Below are 17,522 nucleotides of genomic sequence, written 5' to 3' on the forward strand. Positions count from 1 at the left end.
TTTAGAAAGTAAAAATTGTAGGGAACAGCTGTGAAGGGAGCCTGTGACAGGATTAGTTTGACACTGAGGTTTCTTTTCATCCCTTAATTTTTTAGGGCGCCTGAGTGGCTCAGTGGGTTAAGCTGCTGCCTTCGGCTCAGGTCATGATCTCGGGGTCCTGGGATCGAGTCCCACATCGGGCTCTCTGCTCAGCAGGGAGCCTGCTTCCCTCTATCTCCCTCTCTGCCCGCCTCTCCATCTGCTTGTGATCTCTGTCAAATAAATAAATAAAATCTTAAAAAGAAATAATTTTTTTTTTATTTTTTATTTTTATTTTTTAAAGATTTTATTTATTTATTTGAGAGAGAGACAGTGAGAGAGAGCATGAGCTAGGAGAAGGTCAGAGAGCGAAGCAGACTTCCCATGGAGCTGGGAGCCTGATGCGGGACTCGATCCCGGGACTCCGGGATCATGACCTGAGCCGAAGGCAGTCGTCCAACCAACTGAGCCACCCAGGCGTCCCAAAAAGAAATAATTTTTAAAAAATACAATTAACATAGAGGCACCTGGCTGGCCCAGTCAGTAGAGTGTGTGACTCTTGATCTTAGGGTCGTTGAGTTCAATCTCCATGTTGTGTCCAGATTACCCAAAAATAAAAAAAATCTAAAAAAAACCCAACTAGGCATTTATCATAAATGGTTATCATCCTAACCATTTTTTAAGTCTATAGTTTGGTGAGATTAAGTATATCCACATTGTTGTGTAACCCTCACCATCTATCTTCAGAACTTCTTCATCTTCCCCAACTGAAATTCTGTCCCCATTAAACAATTCTTCCTCTTCCTCCTCCGACCCCTCGCAAACACCATTCTATTTCTGTCTCTATGAATCTGACTAATCTAGATACCTTATATAAGTGGAATCATACAATCCTTATCTTTTTGTGACTGGCTTATTTTTATATAGCTTATTTTATATAGCTTAATGTCCTTATTTTGTTGTTGATCTATAGTTTGTTTTTTTTTTTAAGATTTTATTTATTTATTTGACAGAGAGAGATCACAAGCAGGCAGAGAGGCAGGCAGAGAGAGAGGAGGAAGCAGGCTCCCTGCTGAGCAGAGAGCCCGATGCGGGGCTCGATCCTAGGACCCTGGGATCATGACCTGAGCTGAAGGCAGAGGCTTTAACCCACTGAGCCACCCAGGCGCCCCTGTTTCGCAGATTCTTAGCAAAATGCTTCTAACAGACCTATATGTTTTGGGGTTATAAGGTTTTTTTTTTTTTTTTTTTTTAAGATTTTATTTATTTATTTGATAGATCACAAGTAGGCAAGAGAGGCAGACAGAGAGGGGGAAGCAGGCTCCCTGCTGAGCAGAGCGCCAGATGTGGGGCTTGATCCCAGGACCCTGGGATCACAGCCTGAGCTTAAGGCAGAGGCATTAGCCCACTGAGCCACCCAGGTGCCCCCCACTTTTTTTTAACAGATGAGGTCAGAGATTACTTATAATATCATTGTTAAATAGTCTATTTAGGGGTGTCTGGGTGGCTCAGTTGGTTTAGCATCTGCCTACGAATCAGGTCATGATCTTGGGCTCCTGGGATCAAGGCTCCCTGCTCAGCACCAAGTCTGCTTCTCCCTCTCCCTCTGATCCTCCCCTCCACTGGTCCTCTCTTTGCCTCTGCTCTCAAATAAATAAAATCTTAAAAAAAAAAAAAAGTCTACTGAGTATTTGAATAGAGACTTAATCATTTTAAGAATCAGGAAAGTAATTCAAAAATTTTGCTCATCCCATACATTCCCTAATTTGAGAACCAAGATTTTTATCATTCTGTGACAGAGAAAGTTAGTTGTACATTCCTTTTTTAAAAAAAACTTTTAAAGTATTTTGTCAGAGAAAGCAAGTGAGCGAGAGAGCATGCACAAGCAGGGGGAGCAGCAGGCAGAGAAGCAAGTTTCCTGTTGAGCAAGGAGCCTGACATGTAAGTTGATTCCAGGACCCTGGGATCATGACCTGTGCTGAAGGCAGATGCCTAACCAACCGAGCCACCCAGGAATCCCAGCCTTGAGAAGTTCTGTTCAGCAACTGAACTGTTCTACCCTGGTAAAATGGAAGCAGGTCATCAATCTCAGCCAGATGTCAACTTGTGGTTCTCCAGGTAGTCTACCACTTCTTACTAATACAGCCTACCACAATGAAAAGACCCTACTTAGAGAGTAGCTGTCTTTGGAGGAAGTCGTTTAATTTTTTTGGTCCTCAACTTTCACTCACATCTGTTAAAACACTATTCAAGGGCACCTGGCTGGCTCAGTCAGAGCAGCAGATCACTGTTGACCTAGGGGTTTTGAGTTTGAGCCTCATGTTGGGTGAAGAGATTAAATAAACCGCAAAAAACCTGAATTCAGGAATAGAAATGGATAAACTTCTTTGGTCTCCAATGCCTTCTACCATGTTAGTCTGATCCATTCCCATCTTAACATTCCTTCCAGGTGTATTAACACTTATTTGTTTTAGGATTCTTACCTCTACGTTTACTTTTAGCCTTCCCATTTCCAAAATTTAGTCTTCTGCTTTTCCCCAAACCATTTTCTAACAACCCAAACTCAGACGCTTTACTCTTCTCTTAGGACTTCTATGGAGTTATGTGTATTTTTCATTCACTGGCTAATCATTGTTTATTAGTTTGCCTCATTTTCCACTTACTGTCCTAGCATAATTATGGCTACCCTAATCATAATTTATTTTGTACATTAAAATGTTGCTATAGTGTAGGCCTGATAGCAGAGTGTTTATACTGTATACAACAGTCAAAAACTCCTTTCATGACATACCTCTGCATTTTGTACAAAGTGCAGTCTTTTTATCCATATTAATTATGCACCCTACCCTCTCCAACCCTGTACCAAGCTCCTACATATCAAGATGTAACCACTGTGAACTGCTTCCCAGAGGCCAGATGAGGTCATATATATATATATTTTATTTTTTTTTTCAAGGACTGTAGGCCAGAAAAGAGGCTGATGATTATTAAATATAGAAGACGATTTGCTAACAGTTAACATGTGGGAAAGAATATGGAAAGGAGAAACTTTACATGTAAGTTGTATTCTCTTAAGACAAGGAAGTTCTAACAGACAGCCTAGTATAGTATCTTTAAGAGATGAAAGACTGACATCTTAAGTGAGGAATCTGCGGCACTAAACCTTCTCAAACTCAAGCTGAGGCCTTAAGGTAAATTACATGTTTTCATTTCTAGAGACTTCATGGTTTTTTTTTTTTGGGGGGGGGGAGGGCAGGTGGGTGGAAGGAGGGAAAGGAGACCAAGCACCCACTGAGTTCATCCAACAAGAAGCCATAACTTTATTAATGATAGAAACAGTACAAATTTCAAACCAAGCTGCAGTTATTCTTTTGAAACACCAAAAAAAGGTCCTCGTTTTCAGATGGTTACATTGTTAATTCCTGTAAGAAAAGAGATCATTAGAAGTAGTTAAAGGCAAACTGGAATTCAGGTCCCTAAATATGAGGTAATTCAGAATAGGCTTTGGAATGAAGCTTCCTAAACTGGTTGATCTTAAGTACAGAAAATAAAGTCACCCTGAACTGGTCAGGGCTGAAGAAGTCAAGGAATAAAGGCTTTAACACTTACCATAATAGCATTTACAATATCATTACTGTTGTTCTTCAGGGCTCGGACTGCCTTTGCTCTTGACACATTTGCTTGTGACATGACCAATTCTATGTCCTTAACCTCTACACCGGTTTCATCAACCTAAGAGAAGGAAGAAAAACACAATAACTCAAAGGCCAAGAAAAATTCTGGTAGTTCTTTGGAGACAGGAGTCTCTTAAATCTAGTTCTTAATATAACTCAGAAACTATTTAAGTCAATTGAGTTTGAGAGCCTAAAGCAATGTAGAACGCACCCATCAATATGAGATAATACTGGGTGCCTGGGTGGCTCAGTCGGTTAAGCATCTGCCTTTGGCTCAGGTCACGATCCTGGGGTCCTAGAATTGAACCCCAAGCAGCCCCAAGCTGCTTCTCCCTCTGCCTCTCTCTCATGGATAAATAACAAATTTGTATTACAAATAATAATACATTATATGTACTATTTATAAATAAAATCTTAAACACAAAATACTATCTGGAGAGGATTAAAAGTATAAAAGATTTCCCTATATACCTCTTCCTCTTCACTCTCCTCTTGTACAGTTGGAGTCTGTGTGTTTTCTTGAATGTTTGAGACAGCTTCACCTTGAACTTTGAATTTCTCAGCAGCTGCCAGTTGTGCTTGCTGAGATAAATCCTCGATCTGCAGGGCAGAAAATACAGATTTATGTGACAAGATCAATCCGCAGTAAGTGAAATAAATCATTTATATCTCTTCCAAACTCTCACTCTAAAGCTACTTCAGGTTAGCTTACTATATAGCTTTATATTATTTGCCCTAAGATTATGTTATCACTGTACAGAGAGAACTAGTTTAGATCTAAAGCAATGATTCTCAACTGGGAGGTAATTTTGTCATCCAGGGACATTTTTTTGATTATCGCATCTGGGCAGGATGTTGCTAAACATCTCTAACACTCAGGAAAGCAGCTCCCCCAACAAGGAATTAACTGACCTCAAATTACACACCAAAGAATTATCTAACTCTTGACTATCAATAGTGCTGAGGTTGAGAAACCCTGGTCTAGAGTGCGCCCAAGAAAACTTTACCTTGGCTTCCCCAAAAACTATGTAGGTATCTGAAGCTGGGCTCTTGTAGACATCTGGTTTTGTGATGACAAAGAGAATATTCTTAGATTTCCTGATAGTGACTCTTGTAACTCCTGTAACCTGTCGAAGACCCAGTTTGGACATAGCCTAAGGAATAGAAAAGAACATGAGGTTTTCAATTTCTCTAGAAGCAGCTTCACAGGGGAACCTAGGTGGCTCAGTCGGTTGAATGTCCAACTTTTGATTTTGGCTCTTATCTCAGGGTTGTGAGATTGAGCCCTACACATCAGGCTCTGCACTTAGCAGGGATTCTGCTTCTCCCTTTACCTCTTCCCCTGCTCCTGCACATATTCTCTCACCCCAATAAATAATATCTTAAAAAAAGAAGTAGCTTTAGGAAGTAAAGGACATAGTAATAACTATATCCAAAGTAAAGCCTTAACTGAGGGTTGCTGGAAGGGAAGGGGGCAGGGAGACGGGGTAACTGGGTTGACATTAAGGAGGGTACATGATGTAATGAGCACTGGGTATTAGAGAAGACTGATGAATTGGGGCGCCTGGGTGGCTTAGTTGGTTGGACGTCTGCCTTTGGCTCAGGTTGCGATCCTAGGACAGGATCGGGCCCCATATTGGGCTCCCTGAGTCTGCTTTTCCCTCTCCCTCTGACCCTCCTCCCGGCTTGTGTGGTCTCAAATAGATTAAAAAAAAAAAAAAAAAAGACTGATGAATCACTGACCTCTACTTCTGACACCAGTAATACATTAAATGTTAATTAAATTTAAATGAAAAAAAGTAACAAAACAAATGAAAACAAAGCAAAGCCTTTTCCTAGGCTAACCTGATATTACAGAATTGGCTTCCAGGACTCCTGATTTTTTTTTTGCCATAGTAATTTCTATCACTATAAATATGATTCTACCATTACAGTTCCCCCTCTCTAAAGCTGCTTCATCAGAACCTTTAATCCTTGTTCATAACTTAAAAACTTACCTTCCGTGCCTTCTTTTCACTCCGGCTCTGTTTTGCTTTACTGACTGGTTCTTCGTCAATTTCAGCGGCTGCTGCCAGCTGAAGAAAAAAAACAGCTATGAGTAAACTGGTATATAAGGCCTAGATACCACAATCCCTTTATGAGGTTTTCCCTTTATGAAGGTTCACAGTTCCAAATACTGAAGTCAGCTTCTCTGATCAACCCTTGTTCTTCAATGCTTCTTTGACCCAAGTACTCTGACCAGCAAGTAGGAGAACACCTACCTGGGCTTGTTGTGTGGTTGCCTGTGTGGAATCCTGTTCCTCAAGCTCTGGTACTGATTCATCACTGTCAGATTCTGTTCCAGACCCTGAGATGACAAATTTAACTTTTACTATTTTACAGGAGATTATAAGGAAAAGACATCTCACCACAGCCTATGTGGAATAGAGGTCACTGGCTTATGCTAGACCTCACAAAGTTAAATGTAAACCAACTGATTTGTATGAAGTCAGCTTGACAGCCTCCAACTCAGCCATAAACTAGTGTGTACACATCCATTAAAGACCCAGCCCCAGAAATAAGAGGCAATTACTAGTTATAGCCAAACAGTTTATAAAGAGTAACTGTTTCCTTTCTCTTAAGGTCTCCACTTGGCATAGGCCAACACTAAGGACCTACGTAACTCCAAATTCTACCCGATAGCCCAACCATCTCCACAAGGTTATGGCAGACAGATTATCTCCAGATACATTTAAATGGAAAAAAACACCAAAAAAAAAACCACCAAAAAAAAAAAACAGTAAGATCACACTGTGGAGGCAGACCAAGGAGGACACTTTCCCCTCATCCTTACACTGAGTTGGGGAAGGCCAGAAGCAGTTGTGTACACACATTTAGCCTTGTTTTCAAACCACTTACCCTAGCAATTTGGTTTCATCAACATAGCCTGAAGATTCTCAAAGATTGCCAACCTATAGTTCTAATAGTCACCTCTGTTAGAGCCTGTCCTGTGACCTCTCCCCTTTCTTCCAAATATAATTCACATATTTTAAGTTCACCTCAATCAAAAGGCCAAGCATCAATAAAGACTACTGAGAGAAAAAAGCAGACACCTGCACCATTCTCAGGCTAGGAAAAAAGTCTTGAAAAGGGAGTCCCCTGGGCACTGGTCATTACTGAATCTAAATCATGAAAAGAAATTAAAATACTTCTGTATTTCCCAACATTTTAGCAAATCCCAGGCCCAGGGACAAGGTTAGTTATGTGGTAGAGATTAGAGCAAATTAAAAGGTTTAATAGGTTGGTCTTGGTTTTCAATGTCAGATTATTCAGGTAAAAAGATGGCAGATCCAGGGTTAGCTTGGACCATATTATACAAGATGATACAAAACAGACTATCTGAGGTGATGAAAACCAAGATTGATTCACATTCCTAGAGCTTTTGCATTTAAAACTATTGTTCTATGTTCTATGTCCAAACACAAGCAGATACACTGGAGAAAGCGGCGCATCCTAGGGTTAGTACGGTGGGTAGCCCCAGGAGGGGTGTGGGCGACACACCATGCACACAGCAAACCAAGGCAAATACCCTTGTTGTTCTTCAGAACAGGCTGCTTGGCAGAGGGGGTTGGGGCAGGGATCCCAGCAGGTTTGGGGGTGGGCATGTTGACGAGGACCGACTGGAAAGGCAGTCCCCCCGAGATTGGTTCCGGGGGAATCAGAGGCGGCAGCTCATCCTCATCAGCAGGGGCTGAGGGCTTACAGGGTGATTCCAGCACCAGCCCAGGTGAGGACGGCAGAAATTGCTGTTTAGGAAGCAGAGGGGGAACTGGGGAGGGAGTGAGAGGCAGAGAGACTGATGGGGTGGGTGCTGGAGGGATAGATGCTGATCCAGCTTTAGGAAGGATCTTCTCAGAGCAAACTGTTGCTGGAGGAGTAGATGTCACAGACCCAAGAGGAAGAGTCAAAGGGCTCTTTGGGAAATGGGCAGAATCTTTGCTTTTTAATGGAGAAACAGGGAGCGTTTTGGGAGCCTTTGAAGAGACTTTCTGAGCAGAGACTGTCAGGGGGGCTGGAGCCATTGTAGGAAGGGGTCCTTTAGTACCATTCTTAGCTGAAGGATCTGGGCACACAGGAGGTGAAGTAGCAGAACTCTTCTTGGCCAGTGGACCTTTCTCAGAGGGAGCTGTGACAACTGGTATACTTTCTGGAGCTGGGGCAACAAGTCCTGCTTTGAGAGCTGTGGAGCCTTTCTTTACTGGTAGGCCTTTAGAAGCCAGAGGGGCAATGGACCCCAGGGCACATGTGACTGAAACTGGAGAGGTAGGGGCCTCTCTGGGGGAGGGAGGACTCTCAGATGAGGGAGTGGGGGCACCTTTGGATGGGGTAGCCTGGGCTCTCTTGGGGGATGGAGTTCCTCCTGGGATTCTTTTGGAGGATGAAGTTGCTGAGGTCCCTTTTGGGGCTGGAGCTGCCGGAGACTCTTTGGAGGAAGGAGTCACAGCTGGCCCCTTGGGAGATGGGGTTCCTGGAGCCCCTTTGGGGGTTGGAGTTTCCAGAGACTCTTTGGGGGAAGGAGTCACAGCTGAGGGAGTAAGGGACCCTTTGAGAGATGGGGCACCTGGGGCTTTTTTTGAGGAAGGAGCAACAGCTGGGGGAGTGGAAGTCTTTTTAGGGGATAGGGTTGCTGGGTCCCCTTTGGGGGAGGGAAGAGCCACAGGTGGGGCAGTGGGGGGCCCTTGGGGAAGTGGAGTAGCTGGGGCTCTTTTGGGGGCTGGAGTTGCTTGAGACTCTTTAGGGGAGGGAGGAGCTACAGTGAGGGTCCCTTTCGGAGGCTGGGTAGCTGGGGACTCTCTGGGGGAGGAAAGGGCCCTGGTTGGGGGAGTGGAAGTCTCTTTAGGGGATGGGGTTGCTTGGCCCCCTTTAGGAGATGGAGTTGCTGGAGCTCTTCTGGGGCCTGGAGCTGCTTGGGACTTTTTGGGAGAGGGAGGAGCCACAGCTGGGGGAGTGGAGACCCCTTTGGGAGGTGGGGTAGCTGGAACTCTTTTGGGGACTGAAGTTGCTTCAGACTCTTTGGGTGAGGAAGTTGGTTGGCCCCCTTTGGGAGATGGAGTTGCTTGGGACTCTTTGGAAGAGGAAGGAGCTGTAACTTGGGGGGTGGAGGCCCCTCTGGGAGGTTGGGTAGCTGGGGAGTCTTTGGGGGAGGAGGGAGTCATACCTAGGGGAATGGAGGTCTCTTTAGCAGATGGGGTTGCTGGGCCCCCTTTGGGGGAGGGAGGAGAAATAGATGGGGCTGTGGGGGGCCCTTTGGGAGAGGAAGGAGTCACAGCTGGGGGAATGGTCTCTTTAGCAGATAGGGCAGTGGGAGGCCCTTTGGGAGATGGAGTAGTTGGGGCTCTTTTGGGAGATTGGGTAGGTGGGCACTCTTTGCGAGAGGAAGGAGCCACAGCTGGGGGAGTGGAGTTCTCTTTAGGGGATGGGGTTGTTGGGCCCCCTTTGGGGAATGGAGTGGTTGAGGCTCTTTTGGGAGACTGGGTAGCTGGGCACTCTATGGGAGTTGCCTGAGGCCCTTTGAGGGAGGAAGGAGCCACAGCTGGGGGAGTGGAGGTCTCTTTAGGGGATGGGGTTGCTGGGCTCCCTTTGGGGGAAGGAGAAGCTACAGGTGGGGCAGTGGGGGCCCCTTTGGGAGATGGAGTAGTTAGGGCTCTTTTGGGAGACTGGGTAGCTGGGCACTCTTTCTGGGAGGAAGAAGCCACAGCTGGGGGAGTGGAGGTCTCTTTAGGGGATGGGGTTGCTGGGCTCCCTTTGGGGGAAGGAGGAGCTACAGGTGGGGCAGTGGGGGCCCCTTTGGGAGACTGGGTAGCTGGGCACTCTTTCTGGGAGGAAGAAGCCACAGCTGGGGGAGAGGAGGTCTCTTTAGGGGATGGGTTTGCTGGGCCCCCTTTGAGAGAGGGAGGAGTCACAGTTGGGGGAGCAGAGGTTTCCTTAGGGGATGGAGTTGCTGGGCCCCCTTTGGGAGTGGGAGGAGCCACAGCTGGGGCAGTGGGGGTCCCTTTGGGGGCTGGAGTTGCTTGAGACTCCTTGGGAGCTTGGGAGGTGGGGGCCTCTCTGGGAGGTTGGGTAGGTGGGGACTTTTTGGGAGAGAAAGGAGTCATAGTTGGCAGAGTGGAGGCCTCTTTAGGGGATGGGGTTGCTGTGTCCCCTTTGGGAGGTGGAGTCATTGGGGTTCTTTTGGGGGCTGGAGTTGCCTGAGACCCTTTGGGGGAGGGAGGAGCCACAGGTGGGGCAGTGGGGGGCCCTTTGGGAGATGGAGCAGCTGGGGCTCTTTTGGGGGCTGGAGTTGCTTGGGACTCTTTGGGAGAGGGAGGGGCCACAGCTTGGGGGTTGGGGGTCCCTCTGGGGGAGGAAGGAGTCACTGCTGGAGTGGAGGACTCTTTAGGAGATAGAGCTGCTGGGTCTCCTTTGGGGGATGAAGGAGCCACAGCTGAGGCAGTGGGGGTCCCTTTGGGAGATGGAGTAGCTGGGGCTCTTTTGGGGGCTGGAGCTGCTTGTGACTTTTTGGAGGATGAAGTTCCTGGGGCTCCTTTGGGGGAGGAAGGAACCATAGCTGGGGGAGTGAAGGCCTCTTTGGGAGGTGGGGTATCTGGGGTCTCTTTGGGGCAAAGAGTGGGGGAATGCTTCTTGGCCAGTGACCCTTTAGGGACTTGAGAAGAAAGATTGGCCTCTGGAAGAAAGGACGCTTCAACTGGAGAAATAGGGGAGGAGTGATTTCCAGCAGAAATATCAGGGATAGCAGGAACACTTTTTGAAAGAGGAGAAAGAGTTAAGGTAGTAGGAGGAGCTGAACCCTTCTTGGTTGGACGTCTTTTAGTTTGAGGAGACACACTAGTCCCTAAAGGAGATGGAGAGTCAGCTAAGTAAGTCCCTTTCGAAGATGCATTAACAGAAGCACAAGCACCAGAGTCCTTGGTTGGGTGCCCTTCAGGAGAGGAAGCCACAGGTGCCAATGCTGAGGTATGAGAAATACCGTGAACTTTCTTTGCACCTTGAGGATGGAGAGAGGGAAAGGGCTCAGACTTGGGAATTTCTGGGGCTAGTGCTATGGCAGCTGGAAAAGCAGAAACATTCTGGGGGGATAGAGTCACAGCTGGAGCCACAGGGCAACTTTCAGAGACTGGAGGAACCACAGGTAAAGTAAGAGTGGAACTACCCTTCTTACCTGGATGGCTTTTATGAGATAAAGAGACATCTAGAAAAGGACTGGCTGTAGTGGAGGTACCTTTGGTAACTGCAGGAGCCACTTCCGCAGTAGCAACATGTTCCAGAGGAAATGTAGCTATGCTTGGGGTGGTGAGAGAACTTTTGAGAGGCAGACTACTGGGGTCTGTCTTGATTATAGAGGCTGGGGAGTTAACACTCAGAGGAGAAGAAGCAGTACTTGCTGACGTAACTACAGGGAGAGGCTCTACAAGGTTTACCTTTGCTAAGGAGGCTTCAGGAGAAAGAGCTATCTCCAGAGATGATGATATACTTTGGGGAGAGGGGGGATTTTTGGGAGTTGCCAATACTAATGGTATTAGAGTCGAGTCTTTCTTGGTAGGGAGTCCTGCCTGTTCTGGTGACACAGGGACTCCAAGAGGAGAAGGAAGTTCAGTTTGGATATTTCCTTGTTTTGGTAACTTTACCAATGCTGATGTAGGGAGACCTTTGGAGTTCTCAGAGACTGAGAGAGGAGGGGGGACTGGTATTCCCCCCAGAGGGGTTACTTGAGGAGTAGAAAGCTCTTTGGGAGCCCCAGGAGCCACAACCGAGGCAGTGCGGGAAGCTGAGTCCTTACTACTTATGGGATCTGATGAAACTGGAGGAGACATGCAAGTAGCTACCTCAAGGGTAGTAGGTGTTGCAGAAATTGTGGAGGGGTTAGTCATAACGAATGGGATGGTTCCAACAGAAGAAACAGGAGCTTCTTTTAAGCTCGGACTCCCTGGAGGAGGAGGAATTTGGGTCACCAAAGGCTGACGAGGAGTGGCATTAGGAGAGCCTTTCAGAATGAGACAGGCTGTAGGAGATAATGGAGAAGAGGTGGCTACGTTTGATGAGCCAGGACTGAAGGAAGCTATGCCAGTGACAGCAGGGGGGTCTTTCTCAATAGAAAGAGCCAGAGGGGAAGCTGGAGCCCCCGAAGTAGGAGCCACCTCATTTCTGGAGGAAAGTGGAGGAATTACAGATCTCTGAGAAGGGTAAGAGGCCCCAATGGGAGAATGAGCTGCAGAAATGGCATCCACTTTAGGATGTGACAGAACATTAGGATCTGTTTGACCTAAGGGTCGAACAGGAGAATCAAGAGAACCCTGATGTAAAGGTGCTAGATGAGAGCCCAGAGAAGTGAGGAAAACTGGAGTGACACTGGGAGCCACAGATATAGACTGGGTTGAAGGAGGTAATGTAGCAGGTGAATTAAGGGGCCCCTTTATGCTGAGGCTTTCAGGGTTTTGTGGAGAAGTCAGAGCTGAGGAAACAGGGATGCCTTTGAACTGAGGGGGAGTGATAGCTGGGGGAGTGGTGGGTGGCATTTGAGGACATGTGGCTGCTCCAGACTGAATAGAGGCCAAGGGAGTTCCAAGATGGGAAGGAACAGCACTGACTATACCTGGAGGGATAGAGGTACCTTTTAGATTAGGGCCTACTTGCATGGGAATTTGAATAGAAGAGGTCTTTGGTTCTGAGGAAACAATGGGAGTTGACAGAGATGTTACTGACCCTGACTCAGCCCCAGCAATCAAAGGAGGTGAATTAAGAGGGTTAAGTGGATAAGCAGAGCTCTTCTGAACTGAGTGGGGAGCCAAGGCCACCAGAGCCAAGGGAGCTGAAGAGGAATGGGCATCTTTCACAGCTGGAGTTATCATGGGAGAGGCCAGAGCTAAGGCAGCTGGGGAGATGGGAGGCCCTATTAGGTTTGGTAGGAAAACTGGGGTGTCAGTGGGGGAAGGGGCAACTCCCAAAGGAAGGATTGTTCCAGAGGGTGATTGAGGAAAAGGAGCTTCAAAGGGGGTTGAGACAACACTAGAGGGAGGAAGGAATGGGGAAGCCTGGTTAGGGGTTGCCAGAGGGCATTGTTGGGGGGCCATGGAGCAAGGAGGGGGTAGGGTAGATTCAGGCTGCCTTAAGGCAGCAGTGACACTCAAGGCTGAAGACACAGGAAGCACAGCTGGAGGAGAAAAGCAAAAAAGGGGATAAAGAAGGAAAGGGAAGGAAAAAAACAAAGGTGAGTTATGCAGCCCAAGTTTGTACAACATGCCTCACAGGAAACACGGAATTTTTAATCCGAGGATGAAAGTCACCGCACAGGATTAGACAAAGGTGACAGGCAACAGCAACCTTCCCCAAATATACTTCAGTGGTCGATTAAGAATATATCCCTCTCCCCATCTCCCACATTTCCCAAGTTCTACCCCCCCCCACAAGCAAACTATTTTAAGGTGGAGATAATAGTCTAAGCAGCCTATTAGTCTCTAAATGGGGAGCACAGGCCTAGGAGTGGGTTGGGAACAGCATGCCTCCACCCTTTCCCAGATGTGCCCTCCCTTCCCTCCTTGAATGAACCCAAAGTCTTTCTTACAGGCCATAGAATACCAGTAGAATAGATGTTCTACTGTCAAGGATCACGAACTAACTGAAACAGATACTGAAAATTGGAACAAGGCAGGCAGTGATGGTGATAATAATGGGGAGCCGGAACTGAATGAAAAACAAAAACAAAAAACAACCCTCCCCTCACCCTTGCAACAAACCAAGTCTTTTTATGCTCAGGCTTTCACTGGGTCAAGAAAAGCCTGACTCTTAGAATAAAGTTTTAGGGGGCATTTGGGTGGCTCAGTGGGTTAAAGCTTCTGCCTTCAGCTCAGGTCATGATCCCAGGGTCCTAGGATCTAGCCCCACATCGGGATCTCTGCTCAGCAGGGAGCCCGTTTCCCGGGCTCACTCTCTGCCTGCCTCTCTGCCTACTTGTGGTCTCTGTTAAATAAATAAATAAAATCTTAAAAAAAAAAAAAAAAAAAAAAAAAGAATTAAGTTTTAGGAAGGTGGTGTTGACATACAATTCTGTGTGAAGTATTAAATACTAAGTCACTTTGCCTCCCTATGCCTCAGTTCACCTACTGACCCCAAAGAAACAAAAAACCAACCACAAATGGGTTGTACTTCATAAAGTCCACACACCTTCCTAGGTATTGTTAGCTCTTCAGACATCAATTTAAGATGAATTACACTGCTAGGGAGAGAGCTTAGTCACAAGGGTAGGGGCTGTATTATGAAACTGTAGGCCAACTTGTTAAACCAGACTGTGGTTCTATTTTGGAAGTAGGGAATTGGAGTGGAGAATACACTGGCTTTCCATCCCTTAATCTGGATAAGTATGTCATTCTGCCAAAATAGACCAATGTTCAGCACTACAGTAAAGCTCAGTAAGATTTCCTGAATGATAAAAATTCACAATTTAGGGGCGCCTGGGTGGCTCAGTGGGTTAAAGCCTCTGCCTTCGGCTCAGGTCATGATTCCAGGGTTCTGGGATCGAGCCCCACATCGGGCTCTCTGCTCAGCAGGGAGCCTGCTTCCTCATCTCTCTCTACCTGCCTCTCTGCCTACTTGTGATCTGTCAAATAAATAAATAAAATCTTAAAAAAAAAATTCAAAATTTATTCAACCACTAATTCTAGTTAGAGTATCCAACTCCAGAAAGGACAGGTGGCTCAACCAGGTTTTCCTGGAGAGTTGCTAGGTCAAAATCTCACGATTAAAGGGCAAATGCCTCCAAACATATGAATCAGAATTTGAAACTTAGAATGTTTTCCTCTGACTGGACTTCCAAGATGGTTAGTTAAAGCCCAATTTACATGCTTTAGACACCATAACCAACTCCTTGGGCTCGTCTTCACATTCGTTGTTAGAACTACCTAATTAAGAAAAAATTCAGCGTTTTACCACTGGCCCTCCCTTAATATTACTAAACCTACTGTGCAAGCTCTAACTATTCAGAAATAAGCTTAACAGCACTAAGGATAACTTCAGAAGGAAATGGCATGAAGCTTGAAACAAATTCATCTAAATTTCAGTCTCCACATTTGTAAAATCAAGTTGTTCAATAAGGTTTTGATTAGTATTGAATTATACGATCTTTTAGAGATCAGTCCTTTATTCCCGCTTTCCATTAAGTCCCCTGTACCTCAAGGATTTCGTATAGCTTGTTCACTAGCTTAGAGGCCCCTTCCTTTTTTCTTTTCTAGCAGCTGTATTAATCCCCTCAGCTGCTAAAATCAGACAGGTGGGGAGAGAGAACCTCAATGCTTTCAACTATAAACAACTCTATTTTAAGTCCAGAAGGGGAAAGGAATTGCTTAAGTGACAGGTGGGCTTAAAAAAAAAAAAAAAGTTTATAGTAAGAAAAAGTGAGGATGGAAGTTACGGCCTGAAGATTCTCTTCATTTATTTCAGCACAACTGACACAGCAAGAACATCATTAAATTTTTTTTCACTACACCCTCTCAAGTTTTCTAGAGAAGTATTTTAATGAGAATTTGAAACCTGCCCTTATACTATGTTTATGTCCATTAATTTCAAAGCTGAAGAGCAGTCAAAGGAAAACTTTATTTCAATCTTCGGTTCCGGGCAAGCTGTTGATTCCAGCACACTATAAACATCTTAGTACCAACCGATAAAATAAGTGAACCAACCCAGCAGGGCCCTGCGGCCCAGGAGGACACATTTACCACCAGCACACATCTCATCCAGACATGTGACGAAGGCACAATGCCAAGCTCTGCCATCTAAAACCTTGATGCAACTTGCTGGCTGCATCTTCACAAAGCTCAGGTCTCCTTGGCCTGCAAGTGTGTCATCCAGTTCCAATAGGTAAGAATCACCAAGCCCCCTCCCTGCTCAGTTTTACTGTGAGTTGAGGGCTCTCCGGTATGACCTATGAGGTAGTTGCCATAACCTACAATGCAGGCCTGGGAGCTTTTTATGCTCTCCGATCTTAAATATACTCTTTATAGTCCATTCCTTAATGAAGTCCCTCCAGGACGGCAGTTAGTATCACGGATTATCCTCCCTGGTAAAGCTACAGCCATCTTTAATGAGTTAACTCTGAAAAAACCAAGGGTATTCCATATGCCATTTTACCCACCAAATGGTCTTAGGGTCAGTCTTAAAATTTTAATGAACAGTAAGGGGACTAGGGGAACCTACCTGTCTCAGCCTGGGGCTGTGGCAACTCCTGCTCTGTAGCAGGGACGGTTTCTGTGGCTTCACCAGGCATTTCTGAAGGGAATAAAAAGGAGGCCTGAATTGACTGGGATCCGTTCTGCTGCCCAACCCAGAGTCAAATATTCTTAAAAACTCTGCGAAGGGCTGTTAAGGGGAAAAAAAAAAAATTACGAGGATGTTTCAGGACAATCCTCCCCAAAGCAACTGGAATAGGTAAGAAATAAGACGTGACTCTCAAATCTCGCATCAAGCGAATCACCTTCTACCTCTCTTCACTCCGCAGAGAACGAACCTTCAGTGGCCAAGGGGTTCCTTTTATTCTACACTCCAAATCCCACAGAGGCAACACTCAGCACTGCGTTCTCAACCCCAGGGAGAGGATCCCGGTTTGGCTCCCGACCGCGGGTGACTTCAGACGCTAGCCTGCACCACCTCCTACACTCACGCCGCCTGGGCTGGGACCACCAGGTCTCCCGTTTGCCGGACTTTCGGGAACCAGGAGGGGAAAGAGAGTGCCTAAAGTCCCAACACTCGCTTGTCACAATTAAGAACGGCGTGTGTGTGTGCGCGCGCGCGCGGGGGTGGGGGTGTTCCAAGGCTGTGACCCCCTTAACCTCCTTTGGGTTCTCGTGAAGCCGTTCCCAACACCACACACACTCCGCTTCCGCCCCCCACACCGCAACGGCTCTATGTCGCCAGCCTTGTCCTTCAGGCGCGGCAGGCGGCCCTTCTGCCCTGCTTTTGCCAGGACATCAACCGCAGACCCCATTTTGTCCGGAGGCCCAAAGGCCACACTTCCCAGGGCCAAGTAGGAACCCAGCAGCCCCATAAAGCCTCCAACTCCCCTTAGCTCCTAGTCTCTGGGGCGGCTTAGTCCGCAAGAAAGGAGGATGGCTGCGGATAGAGAGTTGCGGCGAAGACAGGACTTACTGTGCGGGGAACGCGGAACCAAGATGGCGGCAGAAAGAGAGCGAGCGAGAGCGTGACCCACGCCTGTTGCAGAAGGAAGCCTGGCGGAGGGGGCGGGACCAGAATCCGATTCCGGGTCAGGAGCTGCCGACAGTCACTTCCTTTGAGTGACCCGTCCTACTGTTCCCGGACGGGGGTGGTGACGAGGTCTAAATAAGGGTAAGAATTCGGAACAGGACGCGCTGGCTTGGCAGAAACCTCAACCTCGAGCCGTGCACTCCTTAGATAGCCGACCCCTTTCCGTCCCCTGAGTCGAGGCATTTTTGATACCCGAAAGGAAAGTGTAGTGAGAGAAGCAGCCACTGCCCTCTGGTCAGTCAAGTAGGCACAGCGGTATTATAGTGACTATTTGATTTCCCTTTTTCAACTAATGCAGGGAAATAGGAGATACTAAATAATACTGAACGCCACAGATTGTAGTTACATCTTTGTAAAATAGCAGTGACTGAGGTTAACCCTCAATTATTTTATTTTTGGAATACACAATTTAGATCGATGTTGAAACTATTAGATTACACTCCTCAGAGAAAAGCACATAGGCATATATACAATTCTTTTTGTCTGCTGTTTTGGGCAAATAGATATCCTGAAACTCATCCATGCTAGTAGTCCCAGACCCCA

At 46.5% G+C, this 17,522-nt stretch overlaps 1 protein-coding gene across 6 annotated transcripts; it reads right to left on the reverse strand.

The window, feature by feature from the left end:
• Positions 1 to 3,314: 3,314 nt before the first annotated feature.
• On the reverse strand, positions 3,315 to 17,029 carry NACA (nascent polypeptide associated complex subunit alpha). Of its 6 annotated transcripts, none has more exons than XM_082741794.1 (9): positions 16,863 to 16,983; positions 15,915 to 15,986; positions 7,261 to 12,879; positions 5,954 to 6,039; positions 5,690 to 5,767; positions 4,700 to 4,846; positions 4,164 to 4,292; positions 3,628 to 3,750; positions 3,315 to 3,440 (listed from the first exon to the last, which is right to left on the reverse strand). In XM_082741794.1, the coding sequence occupies exons 2-9, from the start codon at positions 15,982 to 15,984 to the stop codon at positions 3,426 to 3,428; spliced, it is 6,267 nt and encodes a 2,088-aa protein (XP_082597920.1). In that variant the 5' UTR covers positions 15,985 to 15,986; positions 16,863 to 16,983; the 3' UTR covers positions 3,315 to 3,425. The 6 variants fall into 6 exon arrangements, with proteins under 6 accessions (XP_082597920.1, XP_082597919.1, XP_082597923.1 ...); XM_082741793.1 differs by having other exon boundaries at positions 15,915 to 16,076; positions 16,863 to 16,954; XM_082741797.1 differs by lacking the exon at positions 7,261 to 12,879 and having other exon boundaries at positions 16,863 to 17,029.
• Between the last annotated feature and the right edge of the window lie 493 nt (positions 17,030 to 17,522).

Source organism: Mustela nivalis, assembly GCF_964662115.1.
Source record: "Mustela nivalis genome assembly, chromosome: 7".
NCBI lineage: Eukaryota > Metazoa > Chordata > Mammalia > Carnivora > Mustelidae > Mustela > Mustela nivalis.